Source organism: Oncorhynchus clarkii, chromosome 10 (assembly GCF_045791955.1).
Source record: "Oncorhynchus clarkii lewisi isolate Uvic-CL-2024 chromosome 10, UVic_Ocla_1.0, whole genome shotgun sequence".
Classification (NCBI taxonomy): Eukaryota; Metazoa; Chordata; class Actinopteri; order Salmoniformes; family Salmonidae; genus Oncorhynchus; species Oncorhynchus clarkii.
In genome coordinates this window covers 13,877,059-13,896,922 of record NC_092156.1, presented here as the reverse complement: position 1 = coordinate 13,896,922, position 19,864 = coordinate 13,877,059, and the positions used below count along the sequence as shown (strand labels likewise).

The 19,864-nt window shown below is 46.1% G+C and overlaps 1 protein-coding gene across 5 annotated transcripts in view; it reads right to left on the bottom strand.

Annotated features, from left to right (window-relative positions):
- LOC139418034 (rap guanine nucleotide exchange factor 6-like) overlaps window positions 1-19,864 on the bottom strand; it is a 153,320-nt gene that overhangs the window by 45,031 nt on the left and 88,425 nt on the right. For all 5 annotated transcript variants that reach the window (XM_071167132.1, XM_071167133.1, XM_071167136.1 and 2 more), the window contains exons 8-12: window positions 12,108-12,239; window positions 6,237-6,408; window positions 3,324-3,460; window positions 2,183-2,341; window positions 209-361 (exon numbers count right to left, since the gene is read on the bottom strand). In XM_071167132.1, the coding sequence (XP_071023233.1) occupies window positions 209-361; window positions 2,183-2,341; window positions 3,324-3,460; window positions 6,237-6,408; window positions 12,108-12,239 (753 nt within the window). The remainder of the gene's footprint in view (window positions 1-208; window positions 362-2,182; window positions 2,342-3,323; window positions 3,461-6,236; window positions 6,409-12,107; window positions 12,240-19,864) is intronic.

Sequence of the window (19,864 nt, the reverse complement as noted above, 5' to 3'; positions counted from 1 at the left end):
ACAGCTAGGTAGTCAAGGCAGTGCATATATTCAAAGCAGCCTATAAAGACCATTTGAAAATCAGTTTCCCAGACCGATTACACCCTAAGCCTAGACCTGGACAAACATGTAAACTCAATGGAACTTCACCATCAGTGTAGGACAAGGGCAAGCCTAATTCATCTGTGTCTGGGAAACCATCCCTTAATGCTTACACTTCCTGCCTCACCTTGATGACAATATGTCCCTTCCTGGTGCCGCTGCGGTCCAGCTCGCGATGTTCCTTCACCATGACGATCTCTCCCTCCTCCTCCACCTTGTGTGTGTTCTTCTCCACATGGTTGAGGATCCGCCAGTAGTCCTCTTGGGCGATGCACACAAACTGGTCGACAATGACATGGGGACAGCGGGTGAACTTATAATACAGGAACCTGTTGCTCTGCACCATAGCTGGGTACTGAAACAGTAGAATTGAGGAGTCCCTGGAGCAGGAGAGAGGCATGGGAGGGATGGCTGGGGGGTAGCACTAACGGTCTACCCACACTCCCCAAGCTATTAGTCCAGTTCTGCTAGTCTACAAGCTAACAGACTAGCTACACTCCCTTGGCAATGATAATAAACACTTGCCAGAGTATGCTATCTTAGCTAACAGCCTTGCTACACTCCCCTAGTTAACATTCACCTGGCTGAATGGTCAAGCTACACTCCCCTAGTTAACATTCACCTGGCTGAATGGTCAAGCTACACTCCCCTAGTTAACATTCACCTGGCTGAATGGTCAAGCTACACTCCCCTGGCTAGCGTTTGCCTCTCTGCCATCTCACTGAGCTGTTGGTCAGGCTCTGAAACAGGGACAGGAAACAGTGTTTCTGATAAAGGAACTCTTTAAGGAACCTAGCAGGTCTGGGTAAAAACGGGTTACTAACACACACACACACACAGAGACACAGAGAGAGAGACAGAGACAGAGAGACAGAGAAGCTCAAAACACTTCTCAAGCGGCAGGCTACTCTAACTAGTGCTGCCTCCCATCTCTAAATCAAGGCCTGGTTCCTCTTCTGTATGACTAAGCAACAGCTTGTCAACCTAGTCCTGCTTTATTGGTGAAGAATCAACACATTTTATTGTACACCATAGATACCAACACCAGACCATTTATACAACTCTACTCTATATTCTCAAGGAATACAACAACACTGTCATATTCATCTTCCAACCTGATGTCGAAAGGAAATGAAAAGTTGCCATTGTATTTCTCTCAGAGGCTGCTCCTTAAGTTATAGGGTGTTAAGTATACTGTATAGGGAATAGGGTGTTATTAAGTATACTGTATAGGGTGTTATTAAGTATACTGTATAGGGTGTTATTAAGTATACTGTATAGGGTGTTATTAAGTATACTGTTTAGGGAATAGTGTGTTATTAAGTATACTGTATAGGGAATAGGGTGTTATTAAGTATACTGTATAGGGAATGGGGTTTATTAAGTATACTGTATAGGGAATAGGGTGTATTAAGTATACTGTATAGGGAATAGGGTGTTATTAAGTATACTGTATAGGGAATGGGGTTTATTAAGTATACTATATAGGGAATAGGATGCTATTAAGTATACTGTATAGGGTGTTATTAAGTATACTGTATAGGGTGTTAAGTATACTGTATAGGGTGTTATTAAGTATACTGTATAGGGTGTTATTAAGTATACTGTATAGGGAATAGGGTGTTATTAAGTATACTGTATAGGGAATAGGGTGTTATTAAGTATACTGTATAGGGTGTTATTACGTATACTGTATAGGGTGTTATTAAGTATACTGTATAGGGTGTTATTAAGTATACTGTATAGGGTGTTATTAAGTATACTATATAGGGAATAGGGTGTTAAGTATACTGTATAGGGAATAGGGTGTTATTAAGTATACTGTATAGGGAATGGGGTTTATTAAGTATACTGTATAGGGAATAGGGTGTTATTAAGTATACTGTATAGGGAATGGGGTATTAAGTATACTGTATAGGGAATGGGGTGTTATTAAGTATACTGTATAGGGAATAAGGTGTTATTAAGTATACTGTATAGGGTGTTATTAAGTATACTCTATAGGGAATAGGGTGTTATTAAGTATACTGTATAGGGAATAGTGTGTTATTTGGGACTCAACCCAAAATAACAATATCTTTATGAGAGGATAGTATCTCACCTGGCAGTCGTCCCCCTTGGTGCGCACCACTCCGCTCATGTACTGCTTGTCCAGGGAGGGGGAGATGCCAAAGCTGTTGCCCATGCAGAGGGTCTCCATGCGGCTGTCCGGGTGGTCGATCTCCACCCCCCCGTTCAGGATCACATACCACAGGTCCAGCTGATAGGGGGGGGGGGGGGGGGGCACAATGATGACATAAGCAGCAACGCCAAACACATGACCATAACAACAGGAAATGAATGGCTGACACTGATTGATTTGCTGGCCTTCATAATAGAGATGCTTTTATGGACCTTCACCCCAAACAATCATTGGTGCCTGGTATTATAATGTGTCTATGTATGTGGTATACAGAGCTCGAGTGAATAGAACAGGTGCTTCACAAGTGTTTTCCAACTTTACGGATCGAGAGAATGTGTTTAGAATAGAACATACCCAAGTCCCATAGAAGACTGCAGACTAAGTGTGAGGTGTGTGAAGAACCCCGCAGGCAGGGAAGTTATCGGCTAAGCGATCCATCTTACCTCCACACTGACTCAGACTGCTGGTCATGGCTTTCAACCATGAATGCAATAGAGGCTTTTCAGAGTGACTGACAGACTTCTATCACAGGGAAGCATTGTGAAGGATGGAGATTGAGGAAATGTGATGAGCTTCCTAGACACCCCCTTTCTCCTTTTTCTTCCTCTGCCCCCTCCCCCCTCATAGGACTGCTAAGGACGCTGCAGTGCAGTGAAGACTGCCTGATTCATTCTGACCTTGTGATAGGAGATAGCAACCTGTCTGTCATAGTGTAGCTGTCCCCTGCTCTACACGCCTGTGTATGCGTGTGTGTAGACGCCTGCTGCCACAGCGGATTGACACAGATCCCATCCAAATACGCTAAAGAAAGTGGTGAGGCTAGCTGTCAGAGGCAAAGGGTGGCTTCTTTGAAGAAACTCAAATATAAAATATATTTTGATTTGTTGAACACTTTTTTTTGGTTACTACATGATTCTATATGTGTTATGTCATAGTTTTGATGTCTTCACTATTATTAAAAATGCAGAAAATTGTAAAAAAAAAAAAGAAAAACCCTTGAATGAGTAGGTGTGTCCAAACTTTTGACTGGTACTGTGTGTGTTAAGTCTATGGTTGGTACCTCCTGTTTGTCCTGTAGGATGACGGTCGCCGCCTGCTCCACCACCTCAAACACCATTACAGTACACAGGTCCCTTCGCACTGACATGGTCATGTTGGCAAAGGCTGGCAGCTGGTGCATGAACTCCAACAGTTGTTCTGGATGGGGGGTAAGAGAGAGAAAGTGAGTAAGAGCGAGAGGGAAGGAAGAGAAGGAGAGAGAGGGAAGGAAGAGAGTGAAAGAAGGAAGAGAAAGAGTGTAAGAGTGAGAGGGAAGGAAGAGAAGGAGAGAGAGCGAGAGAGCAATGGAGAGAAGAGTTGAGGTGTAGAGGGTGTAGAGGTCTACTGATTATGAGTTTTCAAAGCTGATACCGATACCGATAATTGGAGGACCAAAAAAGCCAATACCGATTAATCGGCCGATTAAAAAAATAAATAATTGTAATAATGACAATTACAACAATACTGAATGAACACTTATTTTAACTTAATATAATACATCAATACAAATATATTAAGCCTCAAATAAATAATGAAACATGTTCAATTTGGTTTAAATAATGCAAAAACAAAGTGTTGGAGAAGAAAGTAAAAGTGCAATATGTGCTATGTAAAAAAGCTAACGTTTAAGTTCCTTGCTCAGAACATGAGAACATATGAAAGCTGGTGGTTCCTTTTAACATGAGACTTCAATATTCCAAGGTAAGAGGTTTTAGGCTGTAGTTAATATAGTATTTATAGGACTATTTCTCTCTATACCATTTGTATTTCATTAACCTTTGACTATTGGATGTTCTTATAGGCACTTTAGTATTGCCAGTATAACAGTATAGCTTCTGTCCCTCTCCTTGCTCCTACCTGGGCTTGAACCAGCAACACAACGACAACAGCCACCCTCGAAGCAGCGTTACCCTTGCAGATCAAGGGGAACAACCACTCCAAGTCTCAGAGCGAGTGACGTTTGAAACGTTATTAGCGCGAACCCCGCTAACTAGCTAGCCATTTCACATCGTTTACACCAGCCTCATCTCGGGAGTAGATAGACTTGAAGTCATAAACAGCACAATGCTTGAAGCACAATGAAGTGCTGCTGGCAAAAAGCACGAAAGTGCTGTTTGAATGATTGCTTACGAGCCTGCTGCTGCCTACCATTGCTCAGTTAGACTGCTATATCAAATATCAAATCACAGACTTAATTATAACATAATAACACAGAAATACGAGCCTTTGGTCATTAATATGGTCGAATCCGGAAACTATCATTTCGAAAACAAAATGTTTATTATTATCGCATATACCCTGACTCTGCATGCAATGAACGCAAGAGAAGTGACACAATTTCACCTGCTTAAATATTTCCTGCTAACCTGGATCTCTTTTAGCTAAATATGCAGGTTTAAAAATATATACTTCTCTGTATTGATTTTAAGAAAGGCATTGATGTTTATGGTTAGCTACACGTTGGAGCAACGACAGACCTTTTCCGCGAATGCGCACTGCATCGATTATATGCAACGCAGGACACGCTAGATAGACTAGTAATATTATCAAGCATGTGTAGTTATAACTAGTGATTATGATTGATTGATTGTTTTTTATAAGATAAGTTTAATGCTAGCTAGCAACTTACCTTGGCTTCTTACTGCATTCGCGTAAACAGGCAGGCTCCTCATGAGGCAGGTGGTTAGAGCGTTGGACTAGTTAACCGTAAGGTTGTAAGATTGAATCCCCGAGTTGACAAGGTAAAAATCTGTCGTTCTGCCCCTGAACAAGGCAGTTACCCACCGTTCCTAGGCTGTCATTGAAAATAAGAACTTGCCTAGTTAAATAAAGGTGTAAAAAATAAAAATAAAAAACAAATCGGCCAAATCGGTGTCAAAAAATACGATTTCCGATTGTTCTGAAAACTTTAAATCGGCCCTAATTAATCGGCTGTTCCGATGTATCGGTCGACCTCTAGTGCGGTGTAACAGATTGAGGCAGTATAAAATAGCAGAGGAAGAAATCATGAGGAAAAAGGAGACCGAGACAACAGTGAGTGGTGTGATCAGCGGTGTAACTGTTGAGTGTGTACTGTAGCACCTGCGTCCTACTCGCTCACTCTGAGGGGGCATTACGCCCTGTTACCATGCAGCCTCCAGTCCAGCGGAGTCAAGATCACCGAGTCAAAATACAAGATAAGATCTACCGCTCAGATTAAAAAAATAAAAAAAGTAATCCTATGCCACATTAATCTATTAAAAACATTACTGTCGCAATGCTGCATTGTGTCCCACCAACCCCTCTTTTTACACTTCTGCTACTCTCTGTTCATCATATATGCATAGTCACTTTAACCATACCTACATGTACATACTACCTCAATAAGCCTGACAAACAGGTGTCTGTATATAGGCTTGCTATTCTTTTTTCAAATGTCTTTTTACTGTTGTTTTATTTCTTCACACACACACACACACACACACACACACACACACACACACACACACACACACACACACACACACACACACACACACACACACACACACACACACACACACACACACACACACACACACACACACACACACACACACACACACACACCTTTTTTCCCTCCGCACTATTGGATAGAGCCTGTAAGTAAGCATTTCACTGTTGTATTCGGCGCACGTGACAAATAAACTTTGATTTGAAGTACAGGGCAACCAGTGAGAAACCATTTGCACATCGCTACAACACTGTATATATACATAATGTGCCATTTAAAATGTCTTTATTCTTTGGAACGTTTTACTATTCATTTGTTATTGTTTATTTCACTTTTGTTTATCCATTTCACTTGCTTTGGTAATGTAAACATATGCTTGCTATGCCAATAAAGCCCCTTGTATTGATTTAAAAGAGGATAAAGGGGTATTCAGGGAAAAGGAGGAGCGCACAAGAAGCTCACCAATGTCATCATCGTTGCGGTCCACCGGGTCTTTCTCCAGACACTCCCTGACCAGGTCTCTACCAATCAGGGTGTCTGACGTCCTCTCCAGGTCTTCATCCTCCTCCTCAGAGTCCACCGCTGCCTCCGGGAGCCCGGATAGGTCCATGTCACCCATGTCACTCTCTGTAGCCTGCAGAGGTGACAGATATGGGTTATTCTTTAAACGTAGACCAAAAAAAAAAAAAAAAACAATCCCTAAGAATTATACATACACCACTAATTATTCACAGTGCTCATATTTTCCATGCTGTTTGGACAGATGGTTGGAATGAAGTGGTCCCGAGGGTTACGGAGTGCTCAGATCAACTGGGATTTGAACCCACTACCCTGAGGTTAAGTGACCAGCTCCCCAGTCACTGTAGAAATATTCAAGGCCATCTGACAATTCGCTCCTCTAGTACACAGTAACAGACTGAACCTGCCTGCTCTGCTCTACAGTGCTTTCAGGAATGGAAGTGGACAGGATCAAATGGGATGTTTCCTAGATAAGGGAATGTTACCTGAGAAAGTCTGCCTGTACAGAGACGATGTGAAACACAGAGCAAGTCTGCCTGAACAGAGACAGTGTAAAACACAGAGAAAGTCTGCCTGAACAGAGACGGTGTAAAATACAGAGAAAGTCTGCCTGAACAGAGACGGTGTAAAACACAGAGAAAGTCTGCCTGAACAGAGACGGTGTAAAACACAGAGAAAGTCTGCCTGAACAGAGACGGTGTAAAACACAGAGAAAGTCTGCCTGAACAGAGACGGTGTAAAACACAGAGAAAGTCTGCCTGAACAGAGACGGTGTAAAACACAGAGAAAGTCTGCCTGTATAGAGACGGTGTAAAACACAGAGAAAGTCTGCCTGAACAGAGACGGTGTAAAACACAGAGAAAGTCTGCCTGAACAGAGACGGTGTAAAACACAGAAAGTCTGCCTGTACAGAGACGGTGTAAAACAGAGAAAGTCTGCCAGAACAGAGACGGTGTAAAACACAGAAAGTCTACCTGAACAGAGACGGTGTGAAACACAGAGAAAGTCTGCCAGAACAGAGACGGTGTAAAACACAGAGAAAGTCTGCCTGAACAGAGACGGTGTAAAACAGAGAAAGTCTGCCAGAACAGAGACGGTGTAAAACACAGAAAGTCTGCCAGAACAGAGACGGTGTGAAACACAGAGAGTCTGCCTGAACAGAGACGGTGTGAAACACAGAGAAAGTCTGCCTGAACAGAGACGGTGTAAAACAGAGAAAGTCTGCCAGAACAGAGACGGTGTAAAACACAGAAAGTCTGCCAGAACAGAGACGGTGTAAAACACAGAAAGTCTGCCTGAACAGAGACGGTGTAAAACACAGAAAGTCTGCCTGAACAGAGACGGTGTAAAACACAGAAAGTCTGCCTGTACAGAGACGGTGTAAAACACAGAGAAAGTCTGCCTGTATAGAGACGGTGTAAAACACAGAGAAAGTCTGCCTGAACAGAGACGGTGTAAAACACAGAGAAAGTCTGCCTGAACAGAGACGGTGTAAAACACAGAGAAAGTCTGCCTGTATAGAGACGGTGTAAAACACAGAGAAAGTCTGCCTGAACAGAGACGGTGTAAAACACAGAGAAAGTCTGCCTGAACAGAGACGGTGTAAAACACAGAAAGTCTGCCTGTACAGAGACGGTGTAAAACAGAGAAAGTCTGCCAGAACAGAGACGGTGTAAAACACAGAAAGTCTACCTGAACAGAGACGGTGTGAAACACAGAGAAAGTCTGCCAGAACAGAGACGGTGTAAAACACAGAGAAAGTCTGCCTGAACAGAGACGGTGTAAAACAGAGAAAGTCTGCCAGAACAGAGACGGTGTAAAACACAGAAAGTCTGCCAGAACAGAGACGGTGTGAAACACAGAGAGTCTGCCTGAACAGAGACGGTGTGAAACACAGAGAAAGTCTGCCTGAACAGAGACGGTGTAAAACACAGAAAGTCTGCCTGAACAGAGACGGTGTAAAACACAGAAAGTCTGCCTGTACAGAGACGGTGTGAAACACAGACGCAGAGAGCCAACGAGCGACACAGAGACGCAGAGAGCCAACGAGCGACACAGAGACGCAGAGAGCCAACGAGCGACACAGAGACGCAGAGAGCCAACGAGCGACACAGAGACGCAGAGAGCCAACGAGCGACACAGAGACGCAGAGAGCCAACGAGCGACACAGAGACGCAGAGAGCCAACGAGCGACAGAGACGCAGAGAGCCAACGAGCGACAGAGACGCAGAGAGCCAACGAGCGACACAGAGACGCAGAGAGCCAACGAGCGACACAGAGACGCAGAGAGCCAACCAGAGACACAGAGAGCCAACGAGAGAGACAGAGACGCAGAGAGCCAACGAGCGACACAGAGACGCAGAGAGCCAACGAGCGACACAGAGACGCAGAGAGCCAACGAGCGACACAGAGACGCAGAGAGCCAACGAGCGAAAGAGAGCCAACGAGCGACAGAGAGCCAACGAGCGACAGAGAGACGCAGAGAGCCAACGAGCGACAGAGAGACGCAGAGAGCCAACGAGCGACAGAGAGACGCAGAGAGCCAACGAGCGACAGAGAGACGCAGAGAGCCAACGAGCGACAGAGAGACGCAGAGAGCCAACGAGCGACAGAGAGACGCAGAGAGCCAACGAGCGACAGAGAGACGCAGAGAGCCAACGAGCGACAGAGAGACGCAGAGAGCCAACGAGCGACAGAGAGACGCAGAGAGCCAACGAGCGACAGAGAGACGCAGAGAGCCAACGAGCGACAGAGAGACGCAGAGAGCCAACGAGCGACAGAGACGCAGAGAGCCAACGAGCGACAGAGACGCAGAGAGCCAACGAGCGACAGAGACGCAGAGAGCCAACGAGCGACAGAGACGCAGAGAGCCAACGAGCGACAGAGACGCAGAGAGCCAACGAGCGACAGAGACGCAGAGAGCCAACGAGCGACAGAGACGCAGAGAGCCAACGAGCGACAGAGACGCAGAGAGCCAACGAGCGACAGAGACGCAGAGAGCCAACGAGCGACAGAGACGCAGAGAGCCAACGAGCGACACAGAGACGCAGAGAGCCAACGAGCGACACAGAGACGCAGAGAGCCAACGAGCGACACAGAGACGCAGAGAGCCAACGAGCGACAGAGACGCAGAGAGCCAACGAGCGACAGAGACGCAGAGAGCCAACGAGCGACAGAGACGCAGAGAGCCAACGAGCGACAGAGACGCAGAGAGCCAACGAGCGACAGAGACGCAGAGAGCCAACGAGCGACAGAGACGCAGAGAGCCAACGAGCGACAGAGACGCAGAGAGCCAACGAGCGACAGAGACGCAGAGAGCCAACGAGCGACAGAGACGCAGAGAGCCAACGAGCGACAGAGACGCAGAGAGCCAACGAGCGACAGAGACGCAGAGAGCCAACGAGCGACAGAGACACAGAGAGTCAACGAGCGACAGAGACACAGAGAGCCAACGAGCGACAGAGACACAGAGAGCCAACGAGCGACAGACAGAGAACCATTACTGCTGGGTTTGGGACTGAGAGAGAGATTGGGACCGAGAGTGACACAGAAAGAGGGAGACGTTTTGTGCCCATAAAGGTCTCAAATCAGGTCAAATCTAAACTGACAGGGACATCAGTTCCTGCTGGCTGCACAGGGGACTGAGCCAGAGACACCCCGTCAAATCACGCAGAGACAGGGAGAGAGAAGAGATCGAGAAGGGAAGAGAAAAGAGACACTGCAGCCCAGAGTGACTGAGTGGAATGGCAGCTCACCGCTCAGGGCTGGACGAGAGGTCAAGCATTTTAAAAAACACAAGCTGTAAACAAACTCACCAACTGCCAGCAATAGAAGCTGCAGGACTCAAGTCAACTTACATTTATGGACACAGCTGACTGAGCTCCTCTAAATCAATGACAGGTGACTCCATGGGGAGGAGAGAACAATCTGGTTGGTGAGAGAGGTTTGTGTAATGGTGAGTTAAAGGTGAGAGAGAAGGTATGTGCAATGGTGGGTTAAAGGTGAGAGAGAAGGTATGTGCAATGGTGGGTTAAAGGTGAGAGAGAAGGTATGTGTAATGGTGGGTTAAAGGTGAGAGAGAAGGTATGTGTAATGGTGGGATAAAGGTGAGAGAGAAGGTATGTGTAATGGTGGGTTAAAGGTGAGAGAGAAGGTATGTGTAATTGGTGGGTTAAAGGTGAGAGAGAAGGTTTGTGTAATTGGTGGGTTAAAGGTGAGAGAGAAGGTTTGTGTAATGGTGGGTTAAAGGTGAGAGCGAAGGTTTGTGTAATGGTGGGTTAAAGGTGAGAGAGAAGGTATGTGTAATGGTGGGTTAAAGGTGAGAGAGAATGTATGTGTAATGGTGGGTTAAAGGTGAGAGAGAATGTATGTGTAATGGTGGGTTAAAGGTGAGAGAGAAGGTATGTGTAATGGTGGGTTAAAGGTGAGAGAGAAGGTATGTGTAATGGTGGGTTAAAGGTGAGAGAGAAGGTATGTGTAATGGTGGGTTAAAGGTGGCCTGGAGTTAGAGAAAATAAGAGTAGGGGTGGGGTTAGCGATGGGGTGGGGTTAGCGATGGGGTGGGGTTAGCGATGGGGTGGGGTTAGCGATGGGGTGGGGTTAGCGATGGGGTGGGGTTAGCGATGGGGTGGGGTTAGCGATATATAGAGGAATATGCAGATGATGAGGTAGGTGCAGGAGCTGAGGTTAGAACATTTTATATAATAGTGAGGGTAGGGAGGGGTCTGAGGTCCTGGGAGCAGGTCTGTCTGTGTCCTGTGTACCCTGCCCTTTAGCACACAACGCTACAGGAGAGAGGGGCTCTTCGAACCACAGGAAACCCAACTAACACACACTACCATTAGCAACCCTGGATGGATGGATGGGAGGAGAGGACATGTTCCATTGAACTGGAAAAGCAGGGGGAGAGAGGTGGAGAGAGGGCAGGGGGAGAGAGGTGGAGAGAGGGCAGGGGGAGAGAGGGCAGGGGGAGAGAGGGCAGGGGGAGAGAGGGCAGGGGGAGAGAGGGCAGGGGGAGAGAGGGCAGGGGGAGATAGGTGGAGAGAGGGCAGGGGGAGAGAGTGAGGAATGGGATGAGGGCGGGCAAAAAGAGGGCTACATGGAGCGTGGGGAGGGATGGGTCAGTGGAGCTGGGGAAAGCCTCTGAAATGGTAACGTCCACAACTTTCCATCCTTCCTCCTTTACAAGCAGGAAGGCCATGGAGCATTGACCGACTTCAAAGTCATACAGTATTGAGAGAACAAAAGGCTAGGAGCATTACTGAAACAGAACAATGGAACTTCAAAGTCATACAGTATTGAGAGAACAAAAGGCTAGGAGCATTACTGAAACAGAACAATGGAACTTCAAAGTCATACAGTATTGAGAGAACAAAAGGCTAGGAGCATTACTGAAACAGAACAATGGAACTTCAAAGTCATACAGTATTGAGAGAACAAAAGGCTAGGAGCATTACTGAAACAGAACAATGGAACTTCAAAGTCATACAGTATTGAGAGAACAAAAGGCTAGGAGCATTACTGAAACAGAACAATGGAACTTCAAAGTCATACAGTATTGAGAGAACAAAAGGCTAGGAGCATTACTGAAACAGAACAATGGAACTTCAAAGTCATACAGTATTGAGAGAACAAAAGGCTAGGAGCATTACTGAAACAGAACAATGGAACTTCAAAGTCATACAGTATTGAGAGAACAAAAGGCTAGGAGCATTACTGAAACAGAACAATGGAACTTCAAAGCTTTGGAAGGGTGAGGTTATACGTATACTACTTCAGCTCAGTTTGTGAATGGCGAAATAGTGTATCGGCTACCTGGTAGATGTCTGATAGGCTACTGCTTCCCGAGTCGCTGGTGATACTGCATCCGGATTGGCTGGGCGGCACGTGGATCCCCTGGCTGTGGGGGTGGTCTGTAAGGTGCATCTTGTTTAGGTCTCCAGGAAGCTGCTCAGACACACACAGGAAGAGAGCAGGACGGCTGTTAATATCACAGGACACACGCGCATGGCACGCAGGTGAACACACACTGTAGACAGACACGCACGCACGCGGGTGAACACACTGTAGACAGACACACGGCACGCGGGTGAACACACTGTAGACAGACACACGGCACGCGGGTGAACACACTGTAGACAGACACACGGCACGCGGGTGAACACACTGTAGACAGACACACACCACGCGGGTGAACACACTGTAGACAGACACACGCCACGCGGGTGAACACACTGTAGACAGACACACGGCACGCAGGTGAACACACTGTAGACAGACACACGGCACGCGGGTGAACACACTGTATACAGAGCGACACAGAGCGACAGAGAGAGAACACACAAGCGATCAACTAGATTCAGCAGAGGGAAGAATTGTTTCATGAGCGGATGGTCGGAGGGCAGGAACATAATGACTAATAATTTGTAGACTGCAAGAAGCCTAAACAGATATGTTTGCTAAAATAATCATTTAATATCTGTATACGATGACGTCGTGTCTCTACTATGTGTGGGAATACTTGGGTACAGATTTCTTCAAATAAAATCACTTGGAGCTGCTTTCCTGGTGATTATTTTTTAAACAGGCTTTTATGTCCAACAATGAAATTCCACACAAGAATAAATAAATAAGTGTATTTGGAAAGTATTCACACCCTTTTACTTTTCTTATGTTACAGCCTTATTCTAAAATGGATTGAAGAAATACAAATCCTTCTCAAACTACACACAATCCCCCATAATGACAAAGCAAAAGGAAATACCTTATGTAAATCAGTATTCAGACCCTTTGCTACGAGACTCGAAATTGACCTCAGGTGCATCCTGCTTCCATTGATCATCCTTGAGATATTTCTACAACTTGATTGGAGTCCACATGTGGTAAATTAAATTGATGTGACATGATTTGGAAAGGCACACACCTCTCACAGCTGACAATGCATGTAAGAGCAAAAACCAAGCCATGAGGTCGAAGGATTTGTCCATAGAGCTCCGAGACAGGATTGTGTTGAGGCACAATTCTGGGGAAGGGTACCAAAATATTTCTGCAGCATTGAAGGTTACTATGAACACAGAGGCCTCCATCATTCTTAAATGGAAGACGTTTGGAACCACCAAGACTCCTTCTAGAGCTGTCTGCCCAGCCAAACAGAGCAATCGTTGGAGAAAGGGCCTTGGTCAGGGAGGTGACCAAGAACCTGATGGTCACTCTGAAGGAGCGCCAGAGTTCCTCTGTGGAGATGGGAGAACCTTCCAGAAGGACAACCATCTCTGCAGCACTCCACCAATCAGGCCTTTATGGTAGAGTTGCCAGACAGAAGCAACTCCTCGTCAATGGCTGTGCGAAGTTGCTAGATATTGGCGGGAACTGGAACATGCCATTCGTACACGTCGATCCAGAGCATCCCAAACATGCTCAACGGGTGACATGTCTGGTAAGTACGCAGGCCATGGAAGAACTGGTACATTTTCAACTTCAAGGAATTGTGTACAGATCCTTGAGAAATAATCTTGCTGAAACATGAGGTGATGGCGGTGGATGAATGGCAAGACAATGGACCTCAGGATCTCGTCACGGTATCTCTGTGTGTTCACATTGATAAACATGTAATTGTGTTCATTGTCCATAGCTTATGCCTGCCCATACCATAACCCCACAGCCACCATGGGGCACTCTGTTCATAACGTTGACAACAGCAAACCGCTTACCCACACGATGCCATACAAGTGGTCTGCAGTTGTGAGGCAGGGTGGACGTAGGCTGGTGGCTTATGGTAGAGGAATTAACATTCAATTATTTGGCAACAGTTCTGGTGGACATTACCGCAGTCAGCATGCTTATTGTATGCTTCCTCAGAACTTCAGACCTCTGTGGCATTGGGTTGCGTGACAAAATGGCACATTTTACAGTGGCCTTTTATTGTCCCCCAGTACAAGGTGCACCTGTGTAATGAACAGCTTTTTGATATGCCACACCTGTCAGGTGGATGGATTATCTTGGCAAAGGACAAAATGCTCACTAACTGGGATGTAAACAAAAATGTGCACAACATTTAAGAGAAACAAGGTTTTTGTGAGATGAGGATCACTGAAAATAAACTGTAATTGAAAGAAAAATGTACCACTGCCGTTGTTCCCTTTCAGGACGCATGTTTGCTCCCATTCAGGGCGCATGTTTGCTCCCATTCAGGGCGCAGGTTCGCTCCCTTTCAGGGCGCAGGTTCGCTCCCTTTCAGGGCGCAGGTTCGCTCCCATTCAGGGCGCAGGTTCGCTCCCTTTCAGGGCGCAGGTTCGCTCCCTTTCAGGGCGCAGGTTCGCTCCCTTTCAGGGCGCAGGTTCGCTCCCTTTCAGGGCGCAGGTTCGCTCCCTTTCAGGGCGCAGGTTCGCTCCCTTTCAGGGCGCAGGTTCGCTCCCTTTCAGGGCGCAGGTTCGCTCCCTTTCAGGGCGCAGGTTCGCTCCCTTTCAGGTCGCAGGTTTGTTCTCTAAACCATAAGCTACTACTACACACCAGTCAATAATGATCACCTCACCTATGGTAGATGGACTAAACTTCCAGTCAACCTGGATAATGTTACAACAGCTCAGTGTTTCAATAACCAACCAAGAAAACCATCCCATCAATGAGAGACTCAAGACACCACATCCAAAACAGACAAAGAGCAGCCACCAAAGCCCTGATAACCAATGCCCTGCTAACCAATGCCCTGCTAACCAATGCCCTGCTAACCAATGCCCTGATAACCAATGCCCTGATAACCAATGCCCTGCTAACCAATGCCCTGCTAACAACCTAACCACACACAGTCAATGTGACCAGTTCAGCTTCTATATCACATTGATCAGGTATTCTACCAACTCAATCCAGTGTTCCCAGGTCTTACCAGCCTGAGGCGGGTGAGGGAGCTAGTCTGGTTGCGTGGACAGTGGGTGAACCTGCATCACACCTCCATGGCCACCTCTGCCAGCCTGGCAGTGCCAGCCAGACAACAAGCCACCCGCCCAACGCTGGCACTGGACCCATCTCCGTGCCACCATGCAATATTAAACAAGTTCAGTCTACACTACGTACTGGTGGGGGCTGGGCAGTCCCACCAACTTACAACCCCTTAACCCATCCCTCCACAGGGGACTGGGGAGAGTCCATCCTCCAACCTCTACACCATACACAAGATAAAACACAGGCTGGACTAGGAGACAGGAGAGCTGGTTGCAGTCATGAGAATGACCCTGAACACAATAACACCTAGGTGGATCTGGAAAAATCCCACACTGACAATTAGGTTAGACAAATGGCTCCCCACCTCGGTCCTATGTAGAGAGCAAGGCCGAAGCTGGAGTTTTTTAAGAATTGAACCTTTATTTAACTAGGCAAGTCAGTTAAAAACACATTCTTATTTACAATGATGGCCTGCACTGGCCAAACCCGGACGATGCTGGGCCAAACCCGGACGACGCTGGGTCAAGCGCTGCCCTATGGACTACAGCCTGGATTCGAACCAGTAACACCTCTAGCACTGAGATGCAGTGCCTTAAGCCACTGCGCCACTCAGGATCCACAGGGTGAAGGTGTGCAGATAGGGCGGTCAGAGAGTAGCCTAACCGTGAATAATGTAACACTTCTCCACAGCTCAGTCAGAAAATCACAACCAAAACCACAAGCATTCTCATCTGGACACATCCACTCCTATTCAACTAAAATCCATTTCCCATTACACTGGGGCTGTAAGTGCAAATCTTCTTCCACTTACAGCTCAACTGGCACCAACATGAGGGGCGTCGCCGGCAGCAGTTGATATTGACAACAGCAACCAAAGGTGCCATAACTAAAATGAAAAGTGTTTCAAGTCATACAGCGGCCGGTTAGAACAGACTCTCCCTCTCAACGAGCTAAACGGGTCGCTCATTCTGTTTATTCCACAGCCATGTGGGTCAATATTGATTCCTTTACGATGGGGGTCAGGTTTCAGACAAGGATGCAGGCCAGAGATTCATCAATTTAACAAATCTATCAGATTCCCAGAGGAGAAAACAAATGTATATAACATTTAGGATCTCAATGCTCTAACCACTCTGGTTAAAACTCCCAACATCAAACAACAACAACAGCGTCGTTGTCAACATGGCAATCAGAAACAGTGGTGACACTAGGTCGGGTGTTGATGTCACATGGCATGGCAATCAAAGTCTTTCATCCTGGGGATGGAGTCTGATGATGACATATGAGAGGCCGTGGAAGGACGGGATTGGCTAATGAGGCCGCCGGGGGGGTACAAACGGGCCAATGAAAAGGAAGACCTCGCTAATTGCTGCTGTCTCACGGCTCTAATTCACACTTCACACCAACTTTTACTTAATGGCACGCCAATGCCCTCCCGCCTTCCACTGTCTGTTCTCCTCCTGTTCTGATCATTAATTAATGATAGCAGTGTGGGGTGATTAAATATGAATGTCTTATTCCTTTGGCTGTGTGAATCTATCACATCAACAAGGGAACGCAAGGCAAGCCAGGACAGATCATTTAAGTCGTCTCTCTAAAAGCCCAAACTATGACTAGACCTAAATTGGAGTCACAACAGAGCATTTCTAATTTATTCACTTCTATTATAACCTTCCTTTGAAAAGGGGATATATTTTACTGAACTAATTTCATTTCTGTAGACTGGCTACAGTAATTAACTTGAACCTCCATTCCCCTCGTTCCTGTGAGGCCTTTATAGTGCACTATAAAGGGAATAGGCAGCCATTTGGGACGCAGATATTGGAATAAAGCTGTAAGCAGATGTTTAGGTGTGATGCTAGTAATGACCCTGGTTCACAAAGACAGGCCACTGATCCAGAATTAGCCAGTTGTAGACGCAGCAGCACTAACGCACCGGTACAGGATCCCAGCAGGGGCTCCATCATTAAAACATAGTGGAGCTTCCCAATTATGTCTTAACTGCTTCAGAGCTGAGCTCGCCACAGCAAGGGAGGGCTAGTGTCAGCCTATTTACTGGACGTATGGCATATTCAACATGCATAGATCCAAGCCATTTCTATTCCACCTTTCATTGGAGGCAAATCATTGCATCATGTATGACAGGAGAGAAGCAATCCTCACATCTCAAAGTGAAATAAACCAGAAGGAGAGGTCTTATCATGTTCTTTTATCACAGAGTAGAGCAGTCCTCCCAAACAGAGACACGTGAGCCTGGAGGTGGGCTGGGCTGCTCGGGGTTAAGAAGGAGCTTCCATCTAAACTATTCACATGTCCAGATGTTGCTCCTCCCCGCCAGTGTCAAATACGGAGGATTGGCTTTTCCCTCCTCACACATGGCGGCAGGGCGGGCGCTTTAATCACTGCTTCAGGAGGGATGTCCTTGATCAGTTGAACAGGAGATTGGAGATTGATCCATTTCAGATGTAACGTCTCGGGAACCGTTCCAAAACACACACACTGGTTACAACTGATCTCCATTTCCATGTTTTCTGTATCAATATCCCAACTCAAATCAGTTGGGTTAGATTAGAGCGTCCAGCTGTGGATCTCTGTGTTCCGCTGGTAAGTGAGGAGAGACCGACCGACTGACACACAAGATGAACGCCGTTGTAAATAACAGGCTGGGAAGAGTGCTGCAGACTGCACTCAGAGAGAAAGAGCAGGTTATTGATATATATAGTCGATTACTCCACTAGCTTGTCAGCTTCTCTTCCCGAGACCCAAGCAGCCAAAGCAATTATGTTAACATCAATAAAATGAGCGTTACTCCTGGCTGCCAACACCCTACCAGGCCAAATTTAAAGGGATACTTTGGGATTTTGTCAATAAGGTCCTTTATCTACTTCCCCAGTGTCAGATGAACTTGTGTTTACCATTTGTGTCTCTGCGTGCAGCAGTGGAGGCTGCTGAGGGGAGGACGGCTCATAATAATGTCTGGAACGGAGCAAATGGAATGGCATCAAACACAAGGAAACGGTGTGCGATACGTTTGATACCATTTCTCTCCAGCCGTTACCATGAGCCCGTCCTCCCCACCGACCTCCTGTGGTGTGCAGTTTGGAGGAAGTGGCTAACTAGGGCTAGCGCAATTGCTAACTAGCTTTAGTATAATGACAGTCTACGCCAACAGACTTCCAGTCATTGCGCTAACGGTAGTTAGCATTGGCTTGCAAAACAACCTCTAACTTCCTTCATACTGGACACAGACATACAAATGGTATCCTGGTAGGTTAGCTACCTGCAGATTCATACAGGGTAGTAACGTCATGCGTTGGGATTATGGTTAATTGTTTACCTAGTTAGCTACGTCTTACCAAAAGACTCCACTATGCAAGTAACCATTTCGGGTGCATTCATAAATGCAGTCTGGCCATCTACTCAGATTACAGAGCGCTCTCGTCTGTGTGCCAGAGAGCTCAGAATAACTGATGAATTTACAAACGCTCAACACCCGTTGAATATGACCGGTGTCAGTAAACATCAGTCAGCCAGAGCGTCCAGTGTGCGCTCTGAATGCGAAACGCTCTGAATTTACGGACGGATAATCTGACAGCACAGTTGCAGTCACCAACGCTCTGGATAACGTAACAGCCTAAGTAATGTTCAGTGAGCTGTTCTCTCTCACTTAGCTGTCTGGAAGTAGCTAGCAAGTTAGCTTGGGTGCTGTTAGTACATTCAGATCAACTCTTAAAGAGATGGGTGGACTAAAGCTCAAGAGGGTGTGAACGATGATGAATGGGTGTAGACAAAGACAGGCTCTCCGATAGTAGTACCAAACCATTCAAAGGCCATTTTCTCAAAACTGAGTTAACACGTTTATCAACTTCAAAGCATAATTACTTTCCCATTGTTCCTCAACTGTAGTGCATTACATACAATTTTATCCGATAATATATATATTTTGCTACATAAGACTGATTTGAGCCGGTCGGTCACATATGACTGGGGAAGTAGATAAAGGGCTTCGGTCAAAATCCCAAAGTATCCCTTTAATGGCACTGGAGGTGGACTAAACACCGAGCTGAATCTCAAACACTGGGTCCTGTACCGGGACACCAGTCATTATGCATTCTATTTGAGTAGCGGAGGTGTCCTTTAGCTAAGTCTTGATTGTTCTAATTAGCACAGACGTATTATGGACCAATAACTACTAAGTTATACTGGATGACACAAATGAGTACACACTGAAAGAGATGGTTGTAGAAATGAATTTCCAGATAAACAAATCATGAGTGAATGGATGGAATCCAGGAAGACATAAATAAATATCCTATGGAAGTTGGCATGCTCCCTAAATTAGAACATCTGTACACGATGTCTGAGTAAGTAATGATGCCAACATATCACATCACATTAGATAGGGACATGGCATGGACTTCAATGGCCTGCAGATGGCAGCACCGCCAAACAGGCATGGCAATACTCAACTCAAGAACCAATCAATGTGTCAACCACTGGGCAAATAGCCTCATTGTTAATGCAATTTAGTTAATGTCATAACCTCAATTTTTTTTTAAACACACCAACACACTGAGAAAGAGCGTCATCTTCAGTATATCAGCCAGTTACACAACTGTTAAAAAGCCAACAAG